The sequence below is a fragment of the Arvicola amphibius genome, chromosome 10 (genome assembly GCF_903992535.2).
Source record: "Arvicola amphibius chromosome 10, mArvAmp1.2, whole genome shotgun sequence".
In the NCBI taxonomy this organism is placed as follows: Eukaryota; Metazoa; Chordata; class Mammalia; order Rodentia; family Cricetidae; genus Arvicola; species Arvicola amphibius.
The window spans coordinates 76,726,358-76,736,685 of record NC_052056.1 but is presented as its reverse complement, the minus strand read 5'-3'; the positions used below and the strand labels follow the sequence as shown (position 1 = coordinate 76,736,685).

At 47.7% G+C, this 10,328-nt stretch overlaps 1 protein-coding gene across 1 annotated transcript in view; it reads left to right on the top strand.

The window, feature by feature from the left end:
• Positions 1-3,941: 3,941 nt before the first annotated feature.
• Klhl22 (kelch like family member 22) overlaps positions 3,942-10,328 on the top strand; it is a 38,030-nt gene continuing 31,643 nt past the window's right edge. The window contains exons 1-2 of the mRNA XM_038346251.1: positions 3,942-4,016; positions 9,546-9,809. Of these exons, the coding sequence (XP_038202179.1) occupies positions 9,583-9,809 (227 nt within the window). The 5' untranslated portion in view covers positions 3,942-4,016; positions 9,546-9,582. The remainder of the gene's footprint in view (positions 4,017-9,545; positions 9,810-10,328) is intronic.

Below are 10,328 nucleotides of genomic sequence, written 5' to 3'. Positions count from 1 at the left end.
GAGCATCTACCTCACCCAGCTCCTGTTTAATATATGTGTCTGTTCATGCATGTGACTTCTCAGTTAACTTTCTGTGTAAACATAAATCAGCTTTAACTCTGTGTGTATATGTATATAGAACTTAAATTCAACTGTGTATGTCTGTACATGCCCTTACTGTTAAAAAGTGTTTTAAGTAGTCCCAGTCCTAATGAGCTCTGTTCACTGAATCTCATTCCAGACTAAAAAAGCAGTAAGTCTCAAATGTAATCCAACTCTGCTTTAAAATATATTCTATATAATGATAACAATTTAAGGTTATAAAGATCTATTTCAGATTAAGAAAGGCTAACCTACGCCTTTCCTGTGAGCTGTTTTGATAGTTCTACTGTTAAGTTTCTTTGCAAGCAGTTTTTTCTTCTTTGTCTTTCACAAGCATAAATCTCACCTGTTAAGTTAAAAACTTGTCCAGTCAAGCTTGGACTCAGCTCTCCAGACAGATCCTATACTGTAGTTATAACTTACCAATACCTGACAAACAGCCCTCAAGTGCTCAGAGATCTGGGGAATACGGCATTTAAATGTTTAAATGTTAAAAGACTTTTCATAACAAAGAGACAGATTGGCTCTTAGCAGCAGCATACCCTTTTCCTCCAGAGAAGATAGAAGACAGATGGGCACAGAATAGGCACAAAACAACGTCCATCCAAAACTTTATCAAATGAAAGCGCTAACCAATGGGGAAAACTGCCTTTAATCTAAACTCCTGAAGATCTCCAGACAGTGGACAGAATCAGCTGGAACAGCTTCGCTGCTCAGGGCGAGGTAGACTTGTCTTCCTACAGATGTCTTAACCCACAGGCTCTTCTAAAACCTGGCAGGCCATGCACTAAACGGCAGAAGGCAAATACAGTTCTAAAAGTCCCTGCCCTCAACGACTATGGAGGACCCTGAGAAGTGGCTCTAGGTAGCCAATCAAATAAGTTCTCTGTCATTTTTTAAAATCAATAATTCAAGTAAAATTTTATCCTTCTCAAAGATCTCTGATGCAGTTTGACAACTGATAGGTTTTGCCAGTTTAAAAAGGACAACTGCAACGAAAAAATTTCAGTATAACTTCTTACCATGTTTTAAATAAAAGATGTTTTAAGATACAAAAGCTTAAACCAAGAAGGTGTTTTAAGATATACAAATACAAATACACTGAGGCCGGAGTGCCCTGTCACAGCAGACACCTGCCAAGTCTTTATCCTAGTGGACAGACTGATCTCTGGCAGGGAAAGTGAGGGGCAGCTAGAAGGTCTGTGACCCACCATTTCTCAGGGGTGCCTTTCTCCCTTGGAATACACCCACTGCACCTCTGTCTCTCTTATCAGTGTATTTTCTTTAATAAGTTTTCTTTCATCTTTCCTTTATCTGTTCTAGTTTGGCAGACACTTGAAGCTCTCTGGATGGTGCTGCTCTCCAATAAGAGTGACAAGATAATTGTTGTAGTGTTGCTTTTTCCTCCGGATACAACATGGTATTTTAGAGTAGACATTGCCTGTTAGCATGGTTAAGCAGCAGAATAGTACAGTCATGCCTAGGGATGTAATAATGGCAATGATACCCCCTGATTAGAAAAGGGGGAGGACAGTCAGTTCTCACAGGGCATTCTAGTTCCTCCTTCTGGCCCTCCTCCTTCTGGGAACATGTGATCTTGAGCAATTCTAGAACATACAAGAAGTGGAAGATTAACTGAAATCGGGACTTCCTGATGCAGCTTTCCGTGACGTCATCATCAATCACAGGGCGACACTTTGAAGTGATACAGATTTTGGGGGCCACCCATGCTCCTATAAGTAAGCTATATAAAACTCATTGGTTCATAAACACAGACTTTAGTGGAACCCTTACTTTGGTTTGTCATTGGAAGTTTCGTGAAAAAGAGTGGACACACAGCACCATTCAGGAGAGCATTATTGGGGTTAGGGTCCTAAAGTTGGTCTTCAGGTCCAAAGACAAGCTTCCTTAGGAGAGACGCACCACCGTGGCCACAGGCAGCCAGAACGGGCTCTTGAAGGGTGCTGTGGGACACAACACGCATGTCGCATGTCTACTCACTCCCAGGAGGGAGCCCAGGAGAGACCAAGTACAGGTACCACCCAAGTCCATCTTACAGGAAATGACTCAAAAACATCACCAACCAGCCTGGGTGACAGCTCACAAGTTTGAAAACCTGGAGCACACTGCACAGCCTGTAGGAAGGAGAGTGTCCTTTCCAGGTGCCTCAGGGGGTCTAAACCCCTTCCAGGAAGCTCCTGGTCTCGACTTTGTTCAGGCAGCTGGTCTGGTCTGAGTCTACCTCACAGCTTTTCTCCTGAGAGTCTTGCGCAGCTCACTTCACCTGTCTGAGATGGACTCAGTTTTTGTATTTACCCCGGCAGGGAGGGGCCTAGTGAGTTTCTTTTTTTCCTTTTTTTTTTTTTTTTGATTTAACTTTCCTGCTCAAGGAGCTTCTCCGAAGGATGGAAAATTTCAGCCTTGGAGAAAACTGTTGTACGACAAAGGGAAGAGAGAGAATCTTCCCTTCAAATCTAGGGAGTTGGTTTTTGGGGTGGGAACTTCATACTACATAAACTAGTTTCACAGCACGGATTTAGAGATCTCTTCCCAGTCTTCTATTCTCTACCTCTGGAACTTTCTCATGATTAGGTGGATTTTGAGATAGTCAGAAATGACCAGGGAGTATCCCCTTCTAATCCTGTGTTGGCTCCGTCTATTTGTTTATGGTATCTCCTTGTGAGAGTACTTTGACCACCATCTGAAACTGCTCAGTAACATATTTGCTTCAAGGAGCTTTAATGGGTAAGAGGTAGGTCTACCTCTGTTGGGTGCCTCTTTTCCTTAGAGGCCAGCTCTAGCTCTGGGCACAATTGGGGTTCACCTAAAACAGCTTTTCTTTTACTTATTTTCTTCTTCCTTCTTCCCTCCCTTTTTTCATGATGAGTCATCTTGCCACGTCTTTCCTCTCCAGGTCCTTTCATTCTCTACGTTGAAACTACAGCGTGAGACCCTACAACTTGTTTCATCTGTAAGAAGGCTCTGCAGATCTTCTCTTGGATGTTGCCATAGGTATGTGCTCGTAGAGTGTGCTCCTCCTGGAGGTGACGCAGAGAAGGTGGGTGCCAAAAGTCTCCTTAGGACAGGTAGGGACAGGTAAGTTTTGAGATTGGGAACCAGGTTTACTCTAGAGTCTCAAAAAAGAGGAAAATAAACACTTGTTCGTAAAGCCTTTGCTGGTCTACACGCTCCACAGCGAGCATCGGGCGAGGGATCTTCTGATGTCCAGTCCGCCTTAGAAAGGTAGAATGAGAGAAGAAATAGGAAGAGATGCCTGGGCCAGTGAATAAGGAAGCAAGGAAATAAGAGAGAGGGACGAACTCGGACAATAAAAGAAGGAAGGAAAGGAAGACAGAATTAACGGAGGTAGGAGCGATTGAGAGATGGAGGCAAGGAAGGAGGGAGGAGGGAACAAGAAAGGTGGTGCGTGAAGAAATAACTAAGTGATGAAGGGAATGAAATAATTCAGGGAGAATGAGGAAATGAATGACGGAGGAAACGGGCAAGTGAATGAAGGAAGAAGGAAGGGGTGACGTAAGGAAAGTGAGGAATGAGTAAATGAATGCGTGAAATAACGCGAGTGAGTGCAAGGAGGCAACGAGATGGTAAATGAATGGGTGTGAAGAGACGAGCGAGCAAAGCTACGCATGAGAAATGAGTGAGGGGAAGAATGAGGCAAGGAGAAAGGGAAAGAAGGAGGACTCAGATCTGCACCTCCAAAAGGCAACTCATGGGTGGCACTTCTTGACCTGCGACCCCGCAGCAGAGAATCCCCAGTCCGGTTCTTCAGATTAGCCCCGCCCCGCCGGCGACCCCTCCTCCTCCCCCGTAAATCCACTTGCGTCTGCGCGGTGTCCCACGTGACGGTGAAGCTCCGCCCCCGCCTCCGGCCTCCCGCCTGCTACGAGAGCGGCCTCAGCTTGTGGCAGCACCAGGTCAGCTGCGAGGCGTGTACCGTATGGGCCCGGCCAGCTTGCGTTGCCGAGCTCGCGCTGCACGCGGGGAAGGGAGCGGGAGCGGGGTCGTCGGCGGCGGCGGGGGCGGGATCGGGGGTCGGGGCCAAGTACCGCGGGCGCCGGGGCCGTGCGCGGGCGACTGCCTGACGTGGCGGGGGCTCGGCGGGGCGACCCCCGGGCGTCAGGCGCGGGCCTGGCGCCGAGGTGCGGGCGGCCGGGGCCTTCGCGCGGATGAGGCGGGCCGTGGCCGTCTCCGCCTGGTAGGCCAGGCTCTGTCGCCAGCCTCGGGTCCGAGTGTGGCCTCCGGCCAGTCCCCGACCCTCGAGGCTATGAGAGCAGGGATTGCAACAGGCGCCGGGGCGGGCCTGCCTGCCGCGTCTGCCGTGACCTCAGACTCTTGAGCCGCGGCTGCGGTAGCTGAGAGAAGCCAGAGTTCGCGCTGTCGGTGCAAAATCGCCGGGATGTAGTAGTTTAGATCGTTTTAGATGCTGTCAGGCCGAACGAACCGACCGGGCGGGGCGCAACGGGGCCACCGTTCTGCCCGCGGCCGCTTCCTAGGGTCAGGCCGGGCTCCGAGATGCTTCTAGTCTGCGGCGCCCTGGGAAAGCAGCCACAGAGCACGTCAGCACCCCTTGGAGACTCCCTTCTTGGAATAAGGACCCATTCCCTTCTCTGATCTTTCCAAGCTGCTGGGTTTTCTTTTGTTGCACATCGTGCGTTCCACTGATGAAGATTGGGGTGCGTTGAGGACAGATACTGATTGGGAGTCCTTCAGAGGGTAGAGAATGCCTTTTCAGTAAACAAAGAGTTGAAGATTCCTCTAAAATAATTTCCAGTGCACAACTGTTTGCAGTAGTAAACAATGGGAGGAAAACGAGATGTTTTGACAGGATTAAATAGGATCCCATAAGTAAAACATGTTTATACAGTGGCTATGGGAGGGGCATGAAGTTATAGGCAGAAGTTAATGGAAAGCGGAGGAATAGTGTAGACTTGGAGTCGTCAGAGTCTCCATGGGTTGTCTTTTTTATAAAAGTGTGCCCGCGTGAAGGAGTGAAGGTGCTCTGGAGGCCAGCAGAGGGCGTCCGGATCCCTGGAACCGAGCCACCCGATGTCGGTTCTGGGAACGAAACTCCAGTTCTCTGCTAGAAAAGTATGCGGCTCTTAGTTGCTCTGGCCCTTCTCTCTAGCTCCTTCTTCTTTCTTTTGTTTCTCTATGACAAATCTCTACATATTCCAGGCAGACTTAAAACCTGTGGTCCTCTCATCAGTACTCCTGAGTCAGGCATGTGCCACGAGAGGTCTGGCTGTTCCAGAGACCTTGGATATTGTTGCACTCCGGGTTATGCTGAGTTCCCTCCCTCCCTCCCTCTCCCTTTCCCTCCCCCCTTCCTTTCCTTTCTTTGTTTTGTTTTTCAAGACAGGATTTCTCTGTGTATCTATGGCTGGCCTGGAACTCACTCTCTAGACCAGGCTGGCCTCGAATTCACAGGGATCTTCCTCCCTCTGTCTCCTGAGTGCTGGAATTGAAGGCATGTGCCACCACGACCGGCAAATTCCTTTTCTTGTACTTAATAAATATATTTTGCCTGTTCAGGAGAGTAGTCATCCTATTTTACTATACTTGTTCTTGTGGTGGTTATTTAGAAAGTAGACGCTATCTATCCCTTCCCAAGAGGGTAGACAGGCTGCTCAGGTGACAGCTGTGGGACCCCATCCCTGCATGTGCGATGGGCTGGGGGTAAGTGTCTTTATAAGGCAATTGGTCCTCATAGTCATGAACAGATGAGAAAGCCCTCTTGACTTCATAATTTGTGCCGGTGGTTTTGAGGAAGCTGAGGTTTAGAGGTAGCAGCCAAGTACCCAGACTTGTTATCAGATGTAGTCATAGGAGCTAACTCTGAGATGCTTGTGAGACAAGCTGTCAAGGAAGACTGATTCCCCACCAGAGCATGTCTGTTGAGACGGTATGAAGGTGCCAGGTAGATGTGATCAGCGAGGTCATGGCCAGCATAGGATTATGAGAAACAAACCTGATCGTGTTTGGAGGATGTCAGAAGAACAGTTTTGGTTTCCTGTCCATCCTGGACAGAACAACCTGGAGAGAATGAGGTGATAGGGAAATCTGTTGGAACAACATTCCTATGCTCTGACTCCAAACTGTGACCATGGAGTGAGATACAGGAGAAGAGTCAAGATCAAAGGATCTTAACAAAACATAGGTTTAAAAAGGAAAAGAGAAGCTGGGCATGGTGGCTCACACCTTTAATCCCAGTACTCGGAGGCAGAGGGATCTGAGTTCGAGGCCAGCCTGGTCTGCAAAGCGAGTTCCAGGACAGCCAGGGCTACACAGAGAAACCCTGTCTAGAAAAAGGGGGAGGGCAGTCATTGAGGCTAGGAGGTTTCAGATAGAAAATGTAGTGCACGATTGACACAAACAGACCAGTTAGAATAGAAAGTGCTGGAGATGCCATTGGGAATGCATGTCTTGGGAAAATGAATGGATTGAAGGAGAGGAAGAGGTCAGGAGAGGAGCCTTATAGGCAGAGTTTTCAGGCTGGAGAGGTCCTAACCCAGAGACAGATGTTGGAATATATAACTCTAGCCATCTCTAGGGCCTTGTGGGAAAGCAGTCAGTTCAGGGGAAGGAAAGTGGTGAGCCAGTAGAGGTCCTACACTCAGGAGACAGATGGAAGAGAGATGAGCATGTGTGATGGGAGCTGCAGAGGCTTGAGAGCACAGAGGTCCAGAAGAGGCGTAGGTGGGTGGTAGGGAGAGTTGTGCCCCTTCAGTGGTAAGAAGGCTTTTTGGGCTAGTTTTGTGTTAGCATCTGTTTTTTTTTTATTTAAAAATATACACATTAGGGGGCTGGTAAAATGGTTCAGTAGTTTAAGAGTACTTACTACTCTTACAGAGGACCTGGGTTCTTTTTCCAGTACCTCACCTGATGGCTCCTGACTGCATTCCAGGGGATCCGACACCCTCTTCTGACCTCTGAGGGCTTACACACACACACATACACACACACACACACACACACACACACACAGTGCACAAAAATAAAAAAAAATCTTTATGCTTTTTGTTTATTGTTATTGTGCATGTGTGTGCATGTGCGCAACACAGTGTATGTGTGGAATCCAGTCTTCTATCTTTATGTGGGTTTCAGGCATTGAACTCAGGTTGCCAGGCTTAATAGGGCAAGTGTCTTTACCCGCTGAGCCATTATACTGACCCTTGTTTTCTTTCTTTATTAAAGATGTCGGGAACTGGGTGAGGTGGAGAAGGTTCATGGCCTACCAAATGGCTGACCTGTGCTAAAAGAACATATGGTTGGCCACAGGCCCTATCTCACCTCCAGGCTGGTTGCTTCCTGACCCCTAGTAGCTGACTGTGCACAGTTGTTTCTGGTTCCGTGGGGGTGGGGTGGGGTTGAGATGGGATTTTCTCTACATAGCCTTAGCTGTTCTGGAACTTACTATGTAGATCAGACTAGCCTCGAATTCTCAGAGATCTGCTTGCGTCTACCTCTCTAGTGTTGGGATTAAAGGCATGAGTCACCCACCATACCTGGCTTTAGAAGGTAATATTTAGTTATTGTTTTGGGGGTTTGTTTGTTTTTTGACATAATTCAGGTTAGCCTTAGTTTCCCTTTGCAGATGAGGATGACCTTGATTTAAAAAACGTGTATTAATTATATGTCTGTGTTTATGTCTGTGTGTATATGGATACAGGTGCCCACAGAAACAGACATCAGATCCTTCAAGAGCTGGAATCACAGGCAGTTGTGAGCTGCTTGTCACGTGTGATGGGAATTGAACTCTGGTCCTATGGAAGAGAGCAGTACATGCTCTTTTAAGCACTGAGCCATCGCTCTAGTCCTGCCCTCCTCCCACAAAGATTTTTTTGTTTTTTAAGACTGGGTTTCTTTGTGTAGCCCTGGCTGTTCTGAAACTCCCTCTAAAAGACCATGCTGGCCTTGAACTCAGGGCTCCACCTGCCTCTGCCTCCCAAGAGCTGGATTAAAGGCGTGCCTCGCCAGCAATAGATTTATTTTTTTATGTGTGTGGGTGTTTTGCTTGCATGTATGTCTGTGTGTGTGTAGCCCTGGTTCCTGTGGAAGCCAAAAGAGGGCATTGGATGCCCTGGAGTTAGAGTTACAGACAGCGTAAGGCACTATATGGGTGCCAGAAATTGAACCCAGATCCTCTAGAAGAGCAGTAGCCAGTGCTTTTAATCGCTGAGCCATCTCTCCAATGCCTACTTATTTTTCTTAAGGAATTTCATTTTGAGCCAGGTGGTGGTGGCGCACGCCTTTAGCCCCAGGACTCAGGAGGCAGAGGCAAGTGGATCTCTGTGAGTTCGAGGCCACCCTGGTCTACAAGAGCTAGTTCCAGAACAGGCTCCAAAAGCTACAGAGAAACCCTATCTTGAAAAAACAAAAAACAACCTCCCCCCCAAAAAAATCATTTTGAGCCAGTCAGTGGTCGCACACACCTCCTTTAATCCCAGCATTTGGGAGGCAAAAGCAGACGGATATCTGAGTTCAAGACCAGCCTGGTCTACAGAATAAGTTCCAGAACAGCTGGGACTTCACAGACAAAACCTGTCTTGGGAAAAGGAAAAAGAAAGAAAGAAAAAAAACTGTGAAATTGTAAAGTGTTAATGAGGTGCATTGTTTAGCTTTAGGGATGTTAAGAAAGAGCTGTTAATGATAAACTCAAAGGTCATGTAGGTTTGGCTTTAAGCAATGTCTTTTTGCTGTTTTAGTCCTTTTTTTTCCTTTTTCCTTTTTATTTTTTTTCTTTGACAGGTTCTCACTAGATAGCCTTGGCTGGTCTGGCCTGGAGCTTGCTTGCTATGTAGACCAGGCTGGCCTCAAACTCAGGGTGGTGGGATTAAAGGCTGAGTCTCACCACATCTGGCTTGTTTTAGGTTTCTTGTTTGAATCTTTCTCAGGAAGGGGAGAATTTCTCTGTAGGACATCTTTTGGTGTCTTGTCAGTTACACCAAAGTTCTTAACTTAAACCTGATTGTACTTGAACCTGATTGTGGGAGTGAGAGGCTCCTTTTTCTCCTATGTTCTCTTACTTTCCCTGTCTTTCTCTCCTGCCTCGTCTCAAATACTCTTCTGTGTCTAGTGCTCAGTGTCAAATGCCAGGCAAGTGCTTTACTGAACCACACCCCTGTCCTTAATTAAGTTTTCTGCCCTTGAGTTTGTGACCTTACTGGTGTCTGGAATTACATTTGTGAGTGGTCCCGCCAGCCCCAGGACACTTCTGTTTTCCTGCGGTGCTGAAGGTAGCTCCATAGGATGAAGACCTGTGGGTAAAGAGACCAGGTTATAAGACAGAAGGCCACGGGGTACCGTGGCTGGGAGGAGACCGGGAGTAGAGGTTTGGGATCACGGGAAGTCACTGCAGCAGGTGCCCGGGTGCAGTGCCATCAGCCCGTGTGGCAGCATGCCAGCTGCCTACCTGCTCAGTCCTTGCTTCTTTTTTCTTGCAGCCGACTACAGTGGTGAGGGGCTGCTGTGGCTGTCAGGATGGCAGAGGAGCAGGAGTTTGCCCAGCTGTGCAAGTTGCCAACACAGCCCACCCACTCAAACTGTGTGAACAACACCTATCGAAGCACACAGCACTCCCAGGCCCTGCTCCGGGGCCTGCTTGCTTTGCGAGACAGTGGGATCCTCTTTGACGTTGTCCTGGTGGTAGAGGGGAGGCACATTGAGGCTCATCGAATTCTGCTGGCTGCATCATGTGATTACTTCAGGTAAGCTGCCTATGTTTAGGTTTTCAGTGTGTTGTTAATGGGTTTCATTATGGCACTCTCACACATGTCTGTACTGTGTTTGGACCATATTCACCTACTACTCTCTTGTTCCACTCCCAGGGATCCCTTTCTTCTTCCCTCCTAGCCCGCCTACGGTTTTACTTTGTTTTGTTTTTGGTGACCCACAAGTGTATTAGGGTCTCTTACAGGAGAGATGGGAGAGAGGCTATTTTAGTGACATGAGTACCTTACTGGTGGCAATACCACTTAAGAAAATGTCACAAAAAAAAAAGAAAAAGAAAGGAAGAAAAAATGTCTTCCCCTCACTCAGCAGCCATTGACTAACTGCCTATAGATCCTCAAGGAGGGATGCACCGCTCCCTTGTGACTGTTTCTGTAGGGCCGATAACAGGCAGTCCTAGCTTTACCAAGTGGGATTACTGGCACTGGAGGTGGCTGGATCTTCTCTTTTCTCTGAGGCTCTCCACAGTCTGCTATGGAGACACCATCAACCAGAAG